The 18255-nt window shown below is 55.5% G+C and overlaps 7 protein-coding genes across 7 annotated transcripts in view; 1 reads left to right on the top strand and 6 right to left on the bottom strand.

Annotated features, from left to right (window-relative positions):
• PHACADRAFT_187070 (uncharacterized protein) overlaps window positions 1–2051 on the top strand; it is a gene marked incomplete at its 5' end in the record, with an annotated part of 3009 nt that extends 958 nt beyond the window's left edge. Inside the window, 7 exons of the mRNA XM_007399382.1 lie at window positions 40–133; window positions 192–234; window positions 287–354; window positions 388–462; window positions 519–653; window positions 721–1106; window positions 1218–2051. Coding sequence (XP_007399444.1) covers window positions 40–133; window positions 192–234; window positions 287–354; window positions 388–462; window positions 519–653; window positions 721–1106; window positions 1218–1818 — 1402 coding nt within the window. The 3' untranslated portion in view covers window positions 1819–2051. The remainder of the gene's footprint in view (window positions 1–39; window positions 134–191; window positions 235–286; window positions 355–387; window positions 463–518; window positions 654–720; window positions 1107–1217) is intronic.
• A 660-nt stretch (window positions 2052–2711) lies between these two features.
• Window positions 2712–3812, bottom strand: PHACADRAFT_199137 (uncharacterized protein; the record flags this gene model as incomplete). The annotated part of the gene is made up of 3 exons (XM_007399381.1): window positions 2712–2723; window positions 2785–2909; window positions 2987–3812. The coding sequence occupies 3 exons, from the start codon at window positions 3810–3812 to the stop codon at window positions 2712–2714; spliced, it is 963 nt and encodes a 320-aa protein (XP_007399443.1).
• Window positions 3813–4113: 301 nt separating this feature from the next.
• PHACADRAFT_101599 (uncharacterized protein) lies at window positions 4114–6611 on the bottom strand (the record flags this gene model as incomplete). The annotated part of the gene is made up of 15 exons (XM_007399380.1): window positions 4114–4193; window positions 4247–4355; window positions 4409–4885; window positions 4942–4998; window positions 5128–5354; window positions 5406–5462; window positions 5517–5626; window positions 5679–5858; window positions 5918–5934; window positions 5982–6042; window positions 6095–6142; window positions 6194–6231; window positions 6281–6355; window positions 6406–6466; window positions 6547–6611. The coding sequence occupies 15 exons, from the start codon at window positions 6609–6611 to the stop codon at window positions 4114–4116; spliced, it is 1662 nt and encodes a 553-aa protein (XP_007399442.1).
• Window positions 6612–10601, bottom strand: PHACADRAFT_261883 (uncharacterized protein). The gene is made up of 22 exons (XM_007399379.1): window positions 10525–10601; window positions 10394–10464; window positions 10284–10345; window positions 10086–10234; window positions 9841–10035; window positions 9681–9785; window positions 9600–9630; window positions 9430–9546; window positions 9312–9377; window positions 9208–9260; window positions 9047–9156; window positions 8572–8987; window positions 8496–8520; window positions 8355–8436; window positions 8225–8299; window positions 8025–8171; window positions 7886–7969; window positions 7645–7833; window positions 7506–7589; window positions 7349–7449; window positions 7120–7297; window positions 6612–7064 (listed from the first exon to the last, which is right to left on the bottom strand). The coding sequence occupies exons 1-22, from the start codon at window positions 10594–10596 to the stop codon at window positions 6741–6743; spliced, it is 2736 nt and encodes a 911-aa protein (XP_007399441.1). The 5' UTR covers window positions 10597–10601; the 3' UTR covers window positions 6612–6740.
• A 125-nt stretch (window positions 10602–10726) lies between these two features.
• PHACADRAFT_261882 (uncharacterized protein) lies at window positions 10727–11071 on the bottom strand (the record flags this gene model as incomplete). Its single annotated transcript, XM_007399378.1, has 1 exon — window positions 10727–11071. A coding segment is annotated over exon 1 (304 nt), but the record flags the coding sequence as incomplete, so codon positions are not given.
• Window positions 11072–12762: 1691 nt separating this feature from the next.
• On the bottom strand, window positions 12763–14780 carry PHACADRAFT_261880 (uncharacterized protein). The gene is made up of 6 exons (XM_007399377.1): window positions 14635–14780; window positions 14498–14582; window positions 14350–14442; window positions 14022–14292; window positions 13757–13962; window positions 12763–13704 (listed from the first exon to the last, which is right to left on the bottom strand). The coding sequence occupies exons 1-6, from the start codon at window positions 14759–14761 to the stop codon at window positions 13587–13589; spliced, it is 900 nt and encodes a 299-aa protein (XP_007399439.1). The 5' UTR covers window positions 14762–14780; the 3' UTR covers window positions 12763–13586.
• A 392-nt stretch (window positions 14781–15172) lies between these two features.
• PHACADRAFT_177050 (glycoside hydrolase family 89 protein) lies at window positions 15173–17908 on the bottom strand. Its single transcript, XM_007399376.1, has 3 exons — window positions 17387–17908; window positions 15996–17332; window positions 15173–15944 (listed from the first exon to the last, which is right to left on the bottom strand). The coding sequence occupies exons 1-3, from the start codon at window positions 17626–17628 to the stop codon at window positions 15274–15276; spliced, it is 2250 nt and encodes a 749-aa protein (XP_007399438.1). The 5' UTR covers window positions 17629–17908; the 3' UTR covers window positions 15173–15273.
• Between the last annotated feature and the right edge of the window lie 347 nt (window positions 17909–18255).

Raw genomic sequence — 18255 nt, 5'->3', positions numbered from 1 at the left:
TGTTGCCCTCCGCCCCCGGCTCTGCACCATGGACCACAGCCCAAGCGTGTCTTTCAGTACGTCTCCGCTTGCCCCCTCGTCTGCGACCGTGCTCACCAACAACCCAGTCGGCATCGTCGACTTTACCGAGGATGTAAGAGCCCGAGTCCTTCTCCATCCGAACGGCCTGCTGAAGACTCTGGAAACACTAGGCAAAGTGGCTGTACTGCTCAGCATCCGTCCACGACTTGCTAGGTGCGCCCACCTGCCGCCCCGCGCTGCCAAACCTTTTGAGATGCCGTTCCAGGTTTTGAGCCCCGCGAGCTCATAGGGAGGCCCTCGCTCGAGCTCGTGCACCCCGACGAGTTTGCCCAGGTGCGCGGCATCCACTACTCCACCATCACCCAGGACCAAGCCGCGGTCCTCGCATACCTCCGCATGCGGCACAAGGACCCATGCAAAGGCTACGTCTTGTGTGCCATCGTGAGTTCCCGCCGGTCTTCTCGATCCGCCTCGGCTGATGCCGGTCCCCGGCCCAGTCCCGCACCGTCTGCCAGAACGTCCTCGTCGGCAGCGTGTCCTACGCGACGCCGGGGCCCAAGGCGATGCACAACGCATCGACCGCCCAGGAGGTCACCATCATCACGCCCACCGCAAAAGACTTTGAGTTTCGCGTGCGTACCACCCCCCCCCCCGTCCTCTTCTGCCCGTGCATACCCCGGCTCAGCAGCGTGTCCCTAGCGATGGAACGACCCGAGCCCGATGCCGCCCTCCCCCGTGCCGGCGCACCTGCTGCCGCACCGCACAGGCTCGCCCCCGTCGCTGCCGCACAACACGTACCCGGAGCACTTTGACCCGCTGCCGGAGCAGTCCGTGCGCACGGCGCTTATCCTGGACCGCTTCACGGTGCGCTGCACGGTGAGCTACTGCTCGAACGACAGCCTGTTGCGCACGACGGACGTGCTCGGCCGGCCGTTCTGGGACTTTGTCGCCCCCCGCGACGAGCGGCTCGTCCGCTCCTGGATCGACGTCATCAAGGGCTGGGGCGTCAACGAGCGCGGCCAGCCGAGCGACGGCGGCTTCGGCTACGGCAAGTTCGCGCTCTTCGTCACCGGCCGCGACTCGAGGTGCGAACATACTTTTTTTTTCTTCTCCCCTCCCCGCCGGACGAACGACGGCAGCTGAAAACGTGCACGCCGTTTCTCTCTCTTTCTCCCTCTCCCTCTATTTCCCCGCAGCGCACGCACGACCGACGTCTCCCCCGCCCTGCGGCACCGCTCGCGCCCGCAGCGCACGCACGGACACACCCTGCGCCCCACCGACGTCCCACCGCCCGCGTCGAGCAGCCGGGCACGCGCCGGCAACGACTTTCTGCGCGAGCTGACGCGCGAGCGCCCGCCGACGCCGGGCACGGGCACGGGCACGGGCACAGGCACGAGCACCACAGGCGGTGGCGGTGGAGGAGGTGGCTACGCGCAGCCGCCGTCGCTCTGGCGCGGACAGGCGGACGAGCTGGCCGTAGACGCGATCTTCAGCGCGCACAGCGACGGGCTGATGGTCATCCTCCGTCGCTCGTCGTCCGCGGGGAGCAGCGGCGGGTCTGGCAGCAGCAGCGGGTCTGGTACCAGTGCGTCTTCCTCGCTCGGCGCGCTCTCCCCGCCGCCGCCCCCACAATCGTTCGCAGATGCGGGCCAGGGAGGTCACGGGGCTGCGAGCTACACGTTTCCTCCGCCCCCTCCCCCGCCGCTACTCGCCCGGAGGCGCGGTTCCTCGGGCAGCGGGAGCGGGAGCGGCGCCGGGGGCCAGCACAGATCCCGCTCGTCGTACCCTTCGCGATGACTCGCCACGCGGAGGCGGGCAGGGATGTCTCAGAGGCTGTCGGCTACTACTTGGCGGCGTTCCGTTTTTTTTTTTTTGTTGACTGGCTCTTGTATGTATTATCAGCGTGTTGGGATACCCTTGCTTCTTCGTCGTGTTGTCGATGTCTTCTTGGTCGCCTTTGTACTGCTTTCCTTGTTGTCGCCGCTGGCTCATGCTTGAATCGAGCCGACTAGTACCGTGCCCATCCGTCCAGTCTGGTAGAGCGACGGGAAGACAGCGGTCAAACGAGAGTCCAAGCGTGACTGTACTACCGCACGGCGCTATGTGGCGTGGTGCACCGGGATGGCGTCCGGCGAGGAGTGATGTGGCGTTTTCACTGTCTCTTGAGTTGTGCGACAGTTTTCAGTCCTCTTACAGCGGGGGGCATGACAAAAGGCCCGCAGCACGCACCTCCGACTGCTTGCCGTCTTCAGAGACGCAGACACAGACAATGCATTGCAAGCCAAGCCATTATGTCTCCAAAAATGTCTGTCATTCTGTCCTAGCTACAGTGCCGACAGACGACCATGCGACGAACAAGATGCAGCTGATCACATTTGAAGGCAACATGCTCCCCCACGTGTGAACGGGGAGGTGGAGCTTTCTCACATTCACTATGCACGTCACGTATGACGTAACTAATGGCTGCTACTAATTACAGGCATAAGACCGGACGAGATAGCACAAGTGTATACAAACGAGGAAAGTAATTGAGGGCCACAGCCTTCAAGATGATACCGGGTTTCTTATTTCTTGTTTTTATTTTATTTTTTGGTGAGCGTGATGCGAAAGTCGCTAAAAGTGGAGGTGACCGAGACTGAGGTGCCAGCTTGAGTTGTGGGCGCGCGCACGTCGTCTCGCTGATTCTCCTCTTAAATCGATTGCTACGCCATGTGTCTCCGTCAGCGACATGCCGACGTTCCTGCCAGAAAGAACGAGCCTCACCTGAACGAAACCCCACGCGGTCATGACCCCGGCGAGACGTGCGTCGAAGGACGTCTTGCACAACGGGCAGCGGATGTTCCTCGCCAGCTGTCCCAGGGTCAGTTCCAGCGAGATCGGCGTCAGCTCTAACGAGTTCGAAAAAAAAAACGGGCCCCGGTCAGTACATGTCGGGCGCGTACACGTACCTGGGTGGATTACGCACGTGGCCGCATCTCCCAGATGAGATACGCAGCGACCAAGGACCATGCGCGGGCGAGCGAGGCCTGGCTCTCCTCGTCGCAGCCGTACGTGAGCGAGTGCGGTGCGGGCGGGCCTGCGAGGATCGCCTTCAGGGCGTCCAGGCGCGTCTGGTGGAGCGAGAGCAGCCTATTGAGATAGACGGGGCCCATCCTCTCGACAACCTCGACCGGTATGCTGCCGACTTTAAGTCCCAGAAGGTGCGCCGACGCACACGAGGCGAGCGCGTACAGGTCGTGGTGGCCCGCCAGGGCATAGAACTCGAGCGGGTCAGTGTGTACCCGTGAGAGGAGGACCTGGAAGAAGGCTGTCGAAGGCGCTACATGCGTGTGCACAGAGAAGCCGTACCTTGGGAAAGTGTCGACGGCGGTGATGAGGTCACCGTTCGTCGGAGCGTATGGTGCGCAAGACAAATTATAGATGCTGTGTAAGATAATGTTGAGCACGGATGACGTCTCGCGGACGTTGACGACGTCGTGCTCGACATTTCTGCTCGCAACGGCGAGGCGTGTGGAGCGGATGAGGTCGGCGAAAGAGTTGGATGACGCTGCAAGGATTACTGTTGAATGCACATAGAAGGAGATTCTGTCACAAGAAACAAGGACGAGGTCTTCTGAGGCGGGACCGCTGAAGCCACCAGGCCAAAATCTCGACGAGACAGCCGTCTTTGTCTCGATGGCACTATCCTCTGTCTGAACATAGGGGTCCTGGTGCACACCGGCAACATTTGGAGACCACGCATGAGCAGCGGATGTAGTGGCAATTCTTGGGCCGTCGTGGTTGAGGGACATGGTCAATGTTGCCCGTGGGGAGTCGATTTCTGTCGGATTAACTTACTAAGTATGCGCAGCTATATACGACGCTAGAGTTTCAAACGTGTTGAACTCTCCCCGCCGGGTCGAAGCTCGGCAGAGGGTTCATGACTACCATTCTGCCCGGTGACAGAAGTTGGCTACCGGAGAATGATGACGTCGGTCATGACACGTCCAACGTATTTATGCCAATGACCATCTACTGTATTTTAACGCGCACACCTTGTCAGCATAAAGCATTCCATCAACGTGCGGAGAAACTGCCAGGATATCTCTTCCATTACATCCCTTCCCCTTCCTTTGTGGTATCAGCCTTGCTGAGTGGCTTGAACTCCAGATTTCCCGCAATTAAGGGCCAGACTGGTGGAGTAAAGTCAGGGCGATGTTCAACTGCGGAGATGTACAGCACGGACCTTCTTCGAAACCAGGGTGGCGGCCGACTCTGATCTGCTGCCAGACATTGCGCATAGCATCGGAGCTCCGGATGTCAGCCCAGTGGTCCAGGAAGAACTGCACTTCCACCTGTATAGAAAATCAATTGTGGCCATATAGTCAGTATGGGAGGCCGCGCGCACCTTCCGAACGTCCTCAAACGCAGCGGAGAAATCAGAAAACACTTCGTACGCAACATTATCTACAGCGAGTGACTTGATAATGTGCTGGAATGCCCGGTCCTTTAATTCCTGCAAATCAAGCTCTACGAAGGTATCAGTGAGTACATGCCTAGAAACAACGCACGCTAACAACCCACTGTCAGCTAGGCGGTATACTGCCTTTGCAGAGCAGGGTCGCGGTCTTCCAGGATTGTTTTTCTCCCATTCAGCGATCCACTCTTTCCGAGAAGACGGATGGCCTGGCGCTATGTCTAATGATAGCGAGGACTTCTGGGTGTGACCGAGCTGAAAAATACCCTGCGTCTCTGGTGCCGTCGCTGCTGGAGTGGACAAACCAATCGACCGAGGCTGCTTGAGAGCTGGAGGCATAGGGCTGAAGTAGCCGTGATTCGTGAAAGAAGAAGCGAGTGGAGCAAAGACGATGGTATCCGTATAGATCTGTTGGACGATATGGGTGCTCACGCAGGAGGCTATGGCTCCAGATCAAGACTCACATAATAGAGGGCGGCTCGGTACGTGCTGTACGCAACATCCCTCACCACGACACGGACCTTTCGAGGACCCAAAACATTTTTAGTCGAGTCTTCGCGGCCCGGTATAATACCAGGCCTATCGACGGCACCAAGGTTGCTGGTCACGGGTTGACGAGGTGTTCCGGGCCGTGACGCACGGGACGGCACTCTGGCAGTATCGCGCTGCTCTGCTACTTCGTGAGAGTCTGAACGGACGCCGAAGCGGTCATCCTCCATGTTAACCCAACCGCCTGAGTCTCCTTGCACATCTACCTTCTCTGTTTCCGACCGTGGCAGCTGAATTTCCGTGTCATCGGCCATGACGAGGTCATCATTATCATCTTCGTCATCCGAGTCCTGAAAACGGTGGGGGAGGCTACCACCTAAATCTTCATCTTCCGCACATGTCATCTCGGTGTCCGGATCCGCGACGGTTATATTTGCACCTAGGTCTGCCGGTAGTGGTTCCAGGCGCATTCCTTCCGCGAATCCAGAATGGAACACTGTGTATGACAAGGTAAGCATGTGTGACAGATGTAATGTTGTCCAATACTCACTAGTGTCGAAGTAGTCAACCCTCCGCAGTAATCGTCCCGCAGCGTAGATTATTCTAACGCCCTTCCTTCGTCTTCTCGGCAAAACGAATTCCACGTCAGAGTATGCGGGGCTGCGAGCCATCAACAAACGAATTTGCAAGGGGAAAAAAGAGTAGAGCTCACTCGTCCAGAAGGCTGCCCATCGCGTCCAACAGGTCCTTTGGCACAGGTTGTCTTGGAATGGCCGGTGGAGGCACTGGTGGCACCGGCGACGAGGTGATCGTACAGGTAATCAGCATAGCATCCGCTTGACGGACTGAACTTGCTTGGTAGAATACAGTATCTCTTCGGGCAAACTGAGCCCTGCAACGGGATATCAGCGAGCGACACGATGATTTGAGTGGTGGCGAGAGCGCAAGTACCATCCCCAGTTCACAGTCTACGTTGGTCAGAGTACAGCAACAAGCGCAAACTAAGTGAGCCTACCTTCCATGAGAAAGAATGGTCGTTTGCCTCCTTGTTGTTGAAAAGAATTGTCCTCGAAGGACTGAGATGAAATTCAGCCGTGTTCAAAAGGTACTGAAAGGCGACTTTCGTACTTGCGCAGCTCAAACCCAAACTTATAAACACCTTCTCGGACCCATCTTCTGGCATTTCAGCCCATGATGCAGCGCATATAGTGGGTCGATCACACTTACTTGCCGTTCACTGCGTTATCTTTCTCTTCTGCCGTAGGCTGCACAGCTGTGTCAGCATCTAGGAAAACTGGAGACATAACCACTCACTTCACACGCAAGATACAGACTCACGAAACCTTGGCCATCTGCATTGACAATACCCGCGTTGGGATAGAAAAGGATCTGTAGCCATTCCGCGTTTAGTTTCTTCAGTGAGCTGACATCCCCCTTACCTGCCAGCGACCGCCACCAAACTTGGCAGACTTTGTCACCTTCGACTTTATCTCTCCCTTGCTGTGGGGAAGAGGTCAGCGTCGTCTCTCGTTTGCCACACCTACACGTCAAATGCACATCCCTGAGTAAGAGGAACGCACCTATTGTCAAACAACTCGGCAAGATCACGGACAGTCCACTCAAAACGCACAGTAGTGCTCTCCATAAACTCGTTGGAATCCATTATAGTGAAGCATACACGAGGTCGTCGACAACAGTCGTGGTTAGAATCAAAGTAGTGTCCGCAAGCGCGCTATTACCCCGCGTTCTCCATTCGTGATTGTTCACACGATATTTAGACGCCCAACATCTTGCGGAAGTCGTCTTGCCCTTTTGCCGCGGCCAGCGATGGTTTCACAGCCCCAGAGCTCGCGCCGGGAGTGGCTGCAGTTGTGGCAGATGCAGCAGCAGAGACAGTAATATTCGCCGTTTTCTTGCTTCCGAGGCCCGCACGAGGTCTCGAGACTGCTGAGCGTGGTATATACAGCCCGCTGCCCGCAGTGGCAGATGGTCCGGCTAGTCGTTTACTGCCGGTCGTCTCAGGGCCCTCTTCAGATAGCTGAAGCGTGCTACCGTTGAACACAATCGGCTCAGGGTGTAGCAGAAGCTTTCCAGCCTCCTACATGAAGCTGTTAGCGGTAAGGCACGACATAGCTGTCTGACCGATTACTTACAGCAGGAGACTCACACTCGATCACCGCTTCGTTCCGGCCAGCATACACTTCGACACGCCGAACTTTGACCAGCTTATCGAGCATTTGTTGCAGAAGACCTTCCTGCGTTCCAGCAGGCAGCCCACGTAACCGGATAGACCGGTTGCGGACCTCTTCGGGTCGCCTCTTCCCTGGTGCCCTGAATTACAGGTGTCATATAACGCAAAAATGCACGATAATCATTACTTACGAGTGTTTGCTGCTCTTGGCCCGCGTGTCGGCTAGCGTCACAGCTATGCGGCGCTTCTTCAGTTCGTGATTATTAGCTGCAAGAGCAGCCAGCGCATCTCTCTGTGTTTGAAGTGAGCTAGACTCAGTAGCTTAATGAGAAGAGACGAGACACCAACGTCTTGTTCAAACTCCACGAACGCGAAACCTTTTGTTTGGCCCTTCTCGTCGAATCCCATCCGGATGTCTTTGACCGTGCCGTACTAACCGGACAATAAACATTATCAGATATTCAGCATCCCCCACGTAAGTACTCACCGTGCTGAACAACTTCTCCAAGTCTCCTTTCTTGACCGACTTCGCCAATCCTGCGACGTACAGCTCGCGATCATTCGCATCGGCGTCCGTCCGCTCTTTCTTTCGCTCAGGGTTTGAGATATATACTTGCAGGGTACGATCCGGCTCGAGTTCGTGATCGTGAAGCTCGAGGGCAGCTTCAGCTGCGCTCTTAATAGGGTAACAATCAGATCACGCGAAGCACATGAAACCTGCAACCTACTGGTGATGTGTATTGCACGTAACAGAACCTTCTAGTACTCTTAAACTTTTTGCTAGGCCACCGGACGTCGAATAGCACGCCATACTATAACGTATAGTCGGCTCACTCCTCCGAATGATAGACTATATCGTACACATACCTTGCCAAAGAGCTCCCGGATGGACTTATCGTCCGCGGTTTCGGGAAAGTTTGTGACATATAGGGTGGATTTCCAGGCGAGATGCACAGCTATCTCTTCTCCATGTATCCGCTTCTTGTCCTTGGTAAGGGCAGCAGGGACACTTTCCTTCAGTCCCATAGATCAGTACTCGAGTCAGCCGTAGCAAGCGAACGACTTACCCTTTCCATGAACTCAACGGTAGCTACCAGACTGTTGGGCATGGAGGTGATCTTGATTTCTCGTATCGGACCACACTGGAGAATAAGTATGAATCTGAATCAGGAGCATAAAGACCATGAATCTACCCACATCTTTGAAGAGTGTACGCAGATCATCTTCAGTGGTATCGGTTGGTAGGTGGGCTACAAATACCGTACAGTTCTCGCGATCCCTAAGAAGTGATTAATAACACGACCATGATGCCACATAGGTGTTTGTTCGTATATTCACCTCTTGAGAGGCGCAGGGCTTGCCTCTGCACGAGTGTTAGCTGCCGATGCCTGACTCATGAGGCGAGTAAACTCACCGGTATGCCGCTTCTTGCTCTCCTCTGGCACGAGTTCGTCTTCTGCCTTCCGCTTGCCCCCATTCTCACTGCGCTGCTGCCGCGTCTTATCAACGTCCATGGGCGCCTCCTCCGCGGCCTGAGTTTGAGGCGCGACATCCGGGACCAGGACACCAGCGACAGAAACGCCTGCGGCTTGCTGCTCTGCAGCGACTTGCATGGCCTCATAGGCAGCCTTCTCCGCATCTTTGGCGCGTTTTGCATTGACCTTTTCCCGCGCCCTCTCGACGCGGTCGAGGCAATCTTCGAGCTCCTCTACTGAGCCATGGACGTGTTCAAACTGTATCCAGGCGTTCCAAATGACTTCTGGCCAGTCGAGATTCTTGTTGCCGACATCACGGAAGATTTTCCGGGCATCGATGTATAATCGCTGCTTACTAGAAGCCACGAACAATCATTTGGTCGGGTTCGTATACAGATTTTGAGGGGAACCTACATCAAGATATCCGCATGCGCCATCCAAGCAAGGTAGCTGGTCTTGTAAAACTTTGTGGCATCTTCCCACATGATAACGGCATGTTCTGCCATATTGGCAACTTCTGTGCACTACGATGCTGCTCAGCCTTGCTCACCAAAGCTGGATAGACTAAGACACACCAAGGCAGAGAAGTATTTCTCCAGCCGAAGCTGGGGATCTCCACTTTTGCTCGCTGAAAAAGACAATCAGTTTTGGTGGGTAGCGGGCAGAACGGCCGACTGACCTGTGCGAACTCTGCCTATGCCCTCCAGCAAAGTCGCCAGAGCGGCCTCAAAGCCGTCCTCAGGGGCTGAACCTCTTGATAAGAAGCCATCGCATTCAGAAACACTAGGCACACATACCACCCTCCTTGCTCTCAGCCTCGCGCCTTTCATAGCCAGCTTTCGCCTGAACGACAGGTACGAGCTGGTCGACATCGGAGGTGAGAAGGCTAACCGATATTGCACTGTGATATGTCGCTGCCGAGCTCCATTATCTTCCTACTGAGGAGATCTATTAAGGAGAGACCTACAGTCTATCTGATCGCCACGCCCGATACGTTCCTAAGGGAATGGTGAACGAGGATTCGTCAACAGCTTGACAAGACGCTCACCAAGCATTGAAGGTATCGTGCCCAAATCTCACCACAGCTGGGAACACTCCGTGTTGCGCGCTTGAAAGTCGTGAGTTGTACCTCTTCGTCCTCGTCGTGCTGACGCTAGCAGTAACCGTTTTTCATTAATGCAATCCGCAACGCAGGCAATCAGCCTCACCAGGTTATCCACATAACCTAACCAAAATGCCCGCAATGCGCTCTCAGCCCCAATATCACCGTCAAACCTGCGCTTGTCTGCTTCCGTAATGGCCCGCTCGTAAAGGGTGTCGAGTATGAAGAGGTCAGGCTTCTTGCCTCTCTTCTCCGAAGCGATATAGTATGCGTAGCCTTCCAGCGAGAAACCGGACTGTCGCTACAGGTGATATCAGTACTATGGACACGACTGCTCAGACGGGAACGTACGAGTGAGTGCTCCATCTCCTCCCTGCGCTGGTATGCTTTGATCGCCTGAGAGCGTCCTTTTGAGGCTTTCACCAAGAGCGATTCATATTCATCTGCAGGCCTATGGCTGGTAGTAAAAGATGAATATGCCTGGAAAGTTTCATCGTTGTCTACAATTGGTGAGGCAAGGTCCGGAGGGAAGCTATTCGCGGAACATACTGGCATGCGGTTGCTTCAGACGTTCGAGCAAAAGTGCTTCTACGCGCGCAGAAAGCTCAGGTCTACACTTTTGTTGAGGGGATGCAGTGTAGGTAGTGTAGTGCACGTACATCTTATCAACAGGAGCCTCACTCAGGTACTCCAGCATGAAGTCTCTCATAACATCCCATAGTTTGTGACCCTGTGATTGCACAGGTTAGTAAGACTCAATAGACTCAAATTGTTGAGAAACTTGATTTGCCTCGCCTAAATGACCGGCACCTTTCGTCACTATCCTTTGAAGTTCCTCGAGTGTCCAGTCAGATGTGAACATCTCGCCGAGGTCATCCAGGCGCGCTCCTTGCTCCTTGAAGTGTTCGTATCGTTCCAATATAAACTCGGCATGTTTATATAACAGTGGGATGGCTCCAGGAGCGCGTATAAGTCGCGGACATCACAAGAGTCTAGAATGCAGTACTTACATAGGTAGTCTCGTTCCGCCAGCTCGAACAAGGCAAGTGTGCTCGTAGCACCCTTAGCGGTATCCAAATCGGAGCCCTTCATCCTGATGTCGAGTAGAGGGAGCCAAATGGAGTCCCCAGCAGCCCAGAACGTTGTGACCATGTCCAAGGCGGCTTCGAGCTGGTCCTCCATGCCTGTCTCACGAGCAAGGCGGACATGCTGCGCATGCAAGGCCAAGTCGTATGGATTTTCAGTGAGGAGAGTAATGGCATTGGCCAAGGCTCCGAGAGCGTCGGCTTCGTCCATGGCCTGGAGGATGCAAGTCAATCGTGGTCGGCAGACAACCCGTTAGCGCGAGGGCGCTTCTTGCGTCTCTACCGACGCATTCCGCTTTAGGAAACCGTCGGTGTGTGACCCCGTCCCCTGATGCGGGTGAAGTTCATTACCGTGCCGCCCACGACTTCTCATTCTCCTTATCTGCATTTTCATTAATTAATCTGTAAGTGTGTCATGCGGTGAACACAGGTGAACATGCGCCCCGAGAGGCCCGAGAGTCATGAGCGTCTCCTATTGGCGGGTGGCGCGCCGGTTTTGTGCGATTGGGCCGTTTTGCCTTCAGCACTCTCGATACGGCAGCATTCTCACACTCGACCTCTCAACTGTCCGAAGATGGCCTTGACGAACCAGCTGGAATACAAGCCCGACATGCCAGGAAATCTATTCGGTCTTGCGTAGCGGACGTGCAAATACCGCCTCCGACTCTCCGAGTGCTTGAGCCACTAGAGGCAGTGCGCCCTCAACGGTTCTTGTGTGTCTCCGGGGCATCGGCCGCCACAGTTTCTTTCGCCTCGCGTCTGGGCTGCATATTCTCAAATCGTGCAGTATAGCCCCGTCATCTACTCGATGACGCCCTCTTGCTGTGACGGCAGTAGCACTCAGGGGCTGCTATAAGAGCGGATGAAGTGGCGGACCGTGGTTTGCCTCCCCTTCGATGAACCAGCAATGCCCTTCCTCCTGCGGCGGGCCCGACACAAGGACGACGCACCACCGCGTTCATGGATAGACGTAGTCAGATCCAAGATACTCGGTCACGATCGGTGAGTTTTGCTCGAACTATCGTCTATCTTTCCTCATCGTTGATAGTAAACGAAAAAGTAATACATGTCATGACATTCACGAGCATGAACGCTCCGTGGACGAACCCAGCATTGCGACACACTCCAACTATTCTATATTCTTTTGCCATCCTATGGCTCGACGTCGGGGGTCCAGCAAGGAATTGCAGCGAATGCACCCGATAATGACTCTTCCCCCTGAACTTGTTTCCCACGTTTTCGTCCTCGCTGCTGAAGACGATGTTATGCTTCCCATCGTGGTTTCGCACGTCTGCAGAGCTTGGCGCTTACTCGCTCTTCGTACGCCAACTCTCTGGAGACATATCAGCCTCGACTCTCGTCTGCGGATGTGGACAGAGCGAATATCTCGCTCGCGAGCTTGTACGCTCGATGTCGAGGTCCTTCCGCAGACGTTAGTCGCAGGCACTCGCACCCAGCGACAATATCTCGACGCGAGAATGGTCCAGCTGTACATGAGCATGGTATCCCCCTATCTCGCTCGATGGCGGTCACTCACGATAGAGTTCCAACACTACGCCCCATATCTATGGAGTGCTGCGCTCATGTGCTTCTCTGGCAATATTCCCGGTCTACATGCGCCTCGCATGGAGCATATTTCGCTTAGATATCGGAGTAACGACGACACCAAGGAGTACACCTTGTTCAATGGCTACGCTCCCCACCTCCGCTCTGCCGTACTTGACGGCATCCGCCTTGCTTGGCTCCCTTCGCTATTTTCTAACTTAACCACTCTCGACTACACCCACCACGGCTTCACGCGTGGGCACGATGCCGAAGCCGAGCTCTTCCAAATGCTCTGTATTTCACGGCGGCTACAAGAGCTGCGCCTCGCTTTCCCAACATACTCCTTTAAGACCGCTGACACACGCAGTCGTACGCTCCCGCAGCGCGCGTATGTTTGGCTCGACGCCCTGCATACGCTTACCCTCGAGGTCAGCAGCGCCGACATCCCGTCCGCACTCCTCTCGCTCCTTGCACGCCTGCATTTCCGGAACTTGCGCACGCTTCATCTGACCTCGCTACGCCCGGGCACAGGCACCATGGGCCCGGGCTACTACCCGCCTTTCCTACGCCTGCGCAAGCTCCTCAAGGTGCTCAGCCGCCTGCCGCGCCTTACCTACCTGCACCTTGACCCGGCGTGGTGCGACCCGCTGTTTGTCGCCGGCCTGCTCAGTTTTCATGTCCCGCGGCTGGAGCACATCGTGCTCTGCTCGTCGCGCACGGATGACAGCAAGCTAGGCGTGATCGGCGACACGTGTCGGTCGCGGTACCGCGTCATAACGCCGGATGACGCGCCGCGGTTCGTCGTCTTCCAGCCCCTCGCCGTCCTCGAGATTGTTGCCTCGCAGCGTCTGACGGAGAACGGTGTACTTGAGGTTGTGCGGCGGATGCTTGGCGGCGGTGTTATCTGGTTCGGAGAATTGTGGCTGAGGGACTGCAGAGCCATTGGCGGCGACGTGGTGAGGAGGGCGGAGCGAATGGGTGTCCGGGTGCGCGTCTGGCAAAATGGGGAGGAGGTGAAGGAGGGGTATACAACGGAGGCGAAGAGACTAAGAAGGATACGGCAGTATACACACTAGCCCACAAACATGCTACATACGCCCTTCACGACACTGGAAACTTTATGATTTATGTTAAACCTTATAAGTCTTACTATTCATGTATTTGTATGCAAATTACTGTATGAATACATCCATGGCTATTTAGATGTGTTGCTCGAAGTCTATCAGACTGTCGAAGGATTGACACAAAGTGCCCCGCCATCTACTACAATCTCTTGCCCATTAGTGTAGTTCCCGGCGGGAGAGACAAGAAATATGACCGCCCCTGCTACCTCCTGCGCGCTGTTGCCGGATAGTCAGCAGACGGACAAAGAAAGAAGCTCAGAATACGAACCTTCCTGGTCTCTTTGCAGGCACAGGCGAAACTCCCATAGCGATTCCGTCGACTTCGTCTTTCGTCACTCGATCCTGGGTCATTTCCGACTCGTACACCCCGGGCGCGACTCCACATACGCGCACGGGGATCTTCTTGAGCGCGAACTCGGCGGCCAGCATTTTCGTGAGGTGCGCGGCGGCCGCTTTGGAGCTGTTGTAGCAGAACTGCGGGAGCAGCCCACGCTCAGCATCACATGCGCCATGCGGATGGCTGAGGGACATACGTGGTTCTGTGCGAGCTTCCAGAGTCCACTGATACTGGAAGTGTTGATCACACACGACGTGTAGTTCGCACGATCTTCGCTGCCCTTCGCGAGCAGCCCGAGGAAGGCCATCGTCACAAAGAATATCGAGGTCGAGTTGATAGCATATAGCTGGCCCCATTCTTCGAAGGACTCGTGGTTGAACATGGCTTGGCCCAACGTCTCGGGAGATTGATGCTCGGGCGCAGACATGTCGTTAAAGAAGCGAGAAACAGGCCCGGTTTGGCCAGCACTGTATGACACGGGGTTCAGTGCGAGAACTCACCCTAACGGATGTAGGCTAGCGTACTTGTTGACGAGGATATGAAGTCTGCCTTCTCTGGCCTGAAATTCTTTCTGAGCGGCAGAGATGCTCTCCCGACTGGTAGCATCCATGACGAAACTGCAGGGTGTGATTGGCGAGATACAACGCATACGTTGTAACATGACAAGCATACGGTATGATCTCCCCACTCCCTTCCGTCTTTTCGAAAGAAGCTGCGGCCTTCTCGAGGACATCCTTGCGACGTCCAGCGATGTACACTGGGCATGACCTCAGCACAAGCTGTCCGTGGGTTAGGGCAAAACAACATACCCTTTGCACCGTTAGCTGCAAGGCCCTGCGTTATCATCCACCCAATACCAGTCCCTCCGCCGGTGACGAGTGCGATGCGGCCCTTGAGGTCATAGAGGTTCTCGATGCGAAACGAGGCTGAGGTCATTGCGAACGCTGGCGGGTTGTTGTTGTGGTTCGGGGGTGCTCAAGAGTTCTCTGTTCCCTGAACCTGTCCCAGCAGTTTATGTGATAGGCGTAAAGAATGGGAGAATCGGTGTCGTCCGGTCCGCGTGAGCCCAATCTACAGGCCATTGCATCAGGTGTGCAGAGGCTGGACCGCGACCTTGAGAAAGTAACAAATGGTGGTTCGCAGACCTCTTCTATCGCCGTAAAAGCCACTCCCGAGCAAGCACAGGAAAAGCGGCCAGGCCCCGTGTTCGCGCATTGTGCTAGAGGCTTGGGAACGAGATGAAGATGGAAGTTGGGAGTCAATATTGCAATACTAGGTCCGCGAGACACCGCGGAACCGGGGCACGGGCCGGGACTTCCGTACAAGCAGTTGCCGCAGGCATATTGGCCAGCTCGAATGTTGCTTTCGCAACTTAGAATACAATGAAAGGGTGCGAAGTTACACGTTCACAACCAGTAGCATTTTTAGTGATCACGATACAATACTTGTTACGCCCATCGCTCAAGGACGCGGTCGACAACCTGGAAAGTGTCCCCTTTCGTGCCCCACGTCTCCCCGGCTGCGGCGCCCCAAGCCTTCAAATCAAACGCTTGCCCGATACTCAACATCGTCTGCGAAACCTCCGTCGCGTTGTACGGCTGCCCGCTCGTCTTCTGTTCGGCCAGCATCACGACGAACGTCTGCCAGCGCGTGGCGTAGTACTCGCCCACAAGTCCCGCCGTCTGCTTCGAAGCGTAGTCGTTGATGTTGCCCTGCGGGCCCCAGAGCGTCTGCTGGTTGCGTGCCTGGTACTCGAGATATGCCGCGTAGGAGACGTTGCCGTGCGCCCACTGCTTGGCGTCTGCGATCCATGTGCTAAACAGGTAGTTCTCGTTCGTGTACAGGAGCACGTCCAGGTCGCTGATCAGGCTGAGTAGCGGTACGCCCGCGGTGGTGACATTTTGAGCGGTGGAAGAGGAAGAGTTCCAGGTGTTGATGAGGTCGGTGTACAAGTCGATGAAACGGTTCACCATCAGCTGGCGGGACAATTCCAAAATGTCGACCGCAAACTCCGGCACCTGCTTAAGAGAGGGTTGCGATTTCGAAGCGTTGACGAATAGCTGGAGAGCATGCAGGATTGTCGTGTTGGTGTCGTACGGGATCTCGGTTGGATGATGACCTGTAAAAGGAACGTGAGTGCGGCGGTCGTTCCAAGGTAATACACACTCACCGGTCACATTGACCAGGCCCGTAGTCGCAGGTTCTAACTCGAGGATGCTTTTGATCGTAGCCTGCGAGTTTGGATCCTGGTTGTTGTATATCGTCGTGCTGAGGATAGTCCATGCTTGTTGCAGCTCGGTAGGCAGCGTTTTGACCAGGTATCGGCGTGCAGCCCACTTCGCGACCCAATCCGAGACGTTCAGTGGCGTTGACGACCACGCTTGGTCGAGCAGGATGTCGTAGACTATCTCGTTTCCGATTTCCATTCCCTCCATGGTAAGGCCCATACCGACCATCGAACTTCCGTTCGAGTTCAGGGCTGCGATCGGCCCCTCGGTAATGGCGGCGAGGTTGCCCTCCAGGCCCATGTTCCCACCGTAGTCGTGCAGCTCGCACCAGACCCATTGTTTGCCGAAGTAGGAATCGGTGCGGTTCCACTGCGGCTGAGCTTCGGAATACAGGTCAAGGATGAGCATGCTGTCGTTGCCCTGCGCACCGCCAAGGTACGCCTCGATACGGTCATTCGTCCAGAAGGTTTCGCTCGAGAAGAATAGCCAGCCTTGCATAACCCAAGTCGCCTCGGGATCCGCGGCACGCAGACTTGCGATAGTACTAGTAGACACGGAGGAGAGGTACGAGTCATTCCCACTGAAGGGATTGTTCTCGTTGTACTGGTCGAGAGTATAGAAGTGGGTGATGTTGCCGTACGCCTCTTGCTGCTTCGTGATGAAAGACTGTTGCATCTGGGGATACAGTGGGTCGAAAGGCTCAAGGAAGGAGACGTTCGTGAGAGTGGAGGGGAAGCCTGACCAGGCGCTGCCGTCGATGATCGAAGCGTTCGGATAATGAGCGGACATGTTGCTCGGGACGAAACCGGTGAAGGCGGGAAGGATGGGGGTCATGCCGAGCTCGAGCATACGCGGTAAGATCTGCTTCTGCAAGGCCTGCTGGTCGCTGATCCATTGCATGGGCAAAAGGCCGCCCCAGGCCGTCTGCACGTTCCCGAAGCGGTTCCAAGGCTGAAACGGAGGCGCAGTGTAGAACTCGAAGATTTCTGCGTCTGAAAGGCCGAATTCTTGGAACACTTCGGTGAGGATGGCCTCGTAGCCGTCCCAGGCGAGTGGCATGTTGACGCCACGCAATGCAAGCCAGTCCAGCAGTAAGGACCACTTGTCAAAGGTCCAGAACGCAGTGGTGTATCCAAACGTGACGGTGTTGAAGTGGTACCTGTACTGGACGATGGCGCTGCCGTTGATGGGGGTGCCAACCTTGGGAAGTGGCGACGGCAGCTCATGCAGGCGTGAACCGGTCCAGAATATATCGACACCACCGAATTCGGTGGCGTATCTATCAAAATTTTGTAAGCCGTACGGACGTGCCTTCCTGCTACAACATACGTACGTGTAAAGCCCCCGAGCACATGCGCTGGTGGTGGTGCACGTCACCGTGATACTGCCTGTCTTGTTCACGGTATCGCTGACAACGAAGACGTCGCCGTCCCCTTCCATAGAGGTGAACACGAAGTCGCGCGCATGCTGGGGCATCCGACGCTCAACGATGCCGTAGATGCCGGTGACGTTGGCAACCGCGAGAGCAGCGGGGAGGCCAGCGAGCAGGGCGAACAGCGCAGCGAGTCGAGCCATGACGAAACGAAAGGCGCGAGGTCGAGCGAAGAATAGACATGGTAGATTGGAGGTATATGTACGCTTCTTGCTGCCCGGCGGGTCGTTGAACGCCTAATGACATGCGGACGGCCGTCCAGGAACGAGATCTCCGGGATGTGATTACACATATTACGAACCGTTCACGTGTGTATCAAGGAGGTCATGTTTTGCGCTCATCGGTGGCGACTGCCACCAACGAAAGCAGGTCGGAGACTGGAGCGCGGGCCACGTTCGCGTCGTCCTGAGATAGGCGCTATTGCAAGGGCCGGCCAAAATGATTTATATTATGCGGATAGCACGTTCATCAACTCACGCAGCCTCAAATATTGAATCTTGATCCTGAGCAGGTTCGTTCCCACGCCGGTTTCTTGCGTAATTTCGCGTCTGCAAGACACACATGGCCTCCGCGGAGCGTAAGCTTTAAAACGCTGTTGTTGCAATGCGGCACGGCATACAGTACTTATACCTGATGAGATATCCGTCCTCTCCAGCCGTAGATCTGGAGCTCTTCATGCACATAAGTCGCAACATGCAGTGAATGATGCAGGGTTTCGCAAAAGGCCAGACTGAAGTGGATTAGCACAAACATATTTAGGGGAGTTCTTA

The sequence above is a fragment of the Phanerochaete carnosa genome (genome assembly GCF_000300595.1).
Source record: "Phanerochaete carnosa HHB-10118-sp unplaced genomic scaffold PHACAscaffold_9, whole genome shotgun sequence".
Lineage (NCBI taxonomy): Eukaryota > Fungi > Basidiomycota > Agaricomycetes > Polyporales > Phanerochaetaceae > Phanerochaete > Phanerochaete carnosa.
This window is presented reverse-complemented; position numbering and strand designations above follow the sequence as displayed.

Excerpts from the sequence above, each read along its gene's own strand:
- PHACADRAFT_261883 (XM_007399379.1), bottom strand. The coding sequence starts at position 10,596 with ATGTTCACATCTGACTGGACACTCGAGGAACTTCAAAGGATAGTGACG. Across the intron at positions 9,786-9,840 it reads TAGGTTATGTGGATAACCTG|CGTCAGCACGACGAGGACGA; the intron begins GTGAGGCTGATT and ends GGTTACTGCTAG. Across the intron at positions 7,065-7,119 it reads TCGAGTGTGAGTCTCCTGCT|GAGGCTGGAAAGCTTCTGCT; the intron begins GTAAGTAATCGG and ends AGCTTCATGTAG.
- PHACADRAFT_261880 (XM_007399377.1), bottom strand. The coding sequence starts at position 14,761 with ATGACCTCAGCCTCGTTTCGCATCGAGAACCTCTATGACCTCAAGGGC. Across the intron at positions 14,583-14,634 it reads TGCAGCTAACGGTGCAAAGG|TGTACATCGCTGGACGTCGC; the intron begins GTATGTTGTTTT and ends GGTCATGCCCAG. Across the intron at positions 13,705-13,756 it reads CCTGCAAAGAGACCAGGAAG|CGCGCAGGAGGTAGCAGGGG; the intron begins GTTCGTATTCTG and ends ATCCGGCAACAG.
- PHACADRAFT_177050 (XM_007399376.1), bottom strand. The coding sequence starts at position 17,628 with ATGGCTCGACTCGCTGCGCTGTTCGCCCTGCTCGCTGGCCTCCCCGCT. Across the intron at positions 17,333-17,386 it reads TGTGCTCGGGGGCTTTACAC|ATACGCCACCGAATTCGGTG; the intron begins GTACGTATGTTG and ends AAATTTTGATAG. Across the intron at positions 15,945-15,995 it reads GGGCCTGGTCAATGTGACCG|GTCATCATCCAACCGAGATC; the intron begins GTGAGTGTGTAT and ends TTCCTTTTACAG.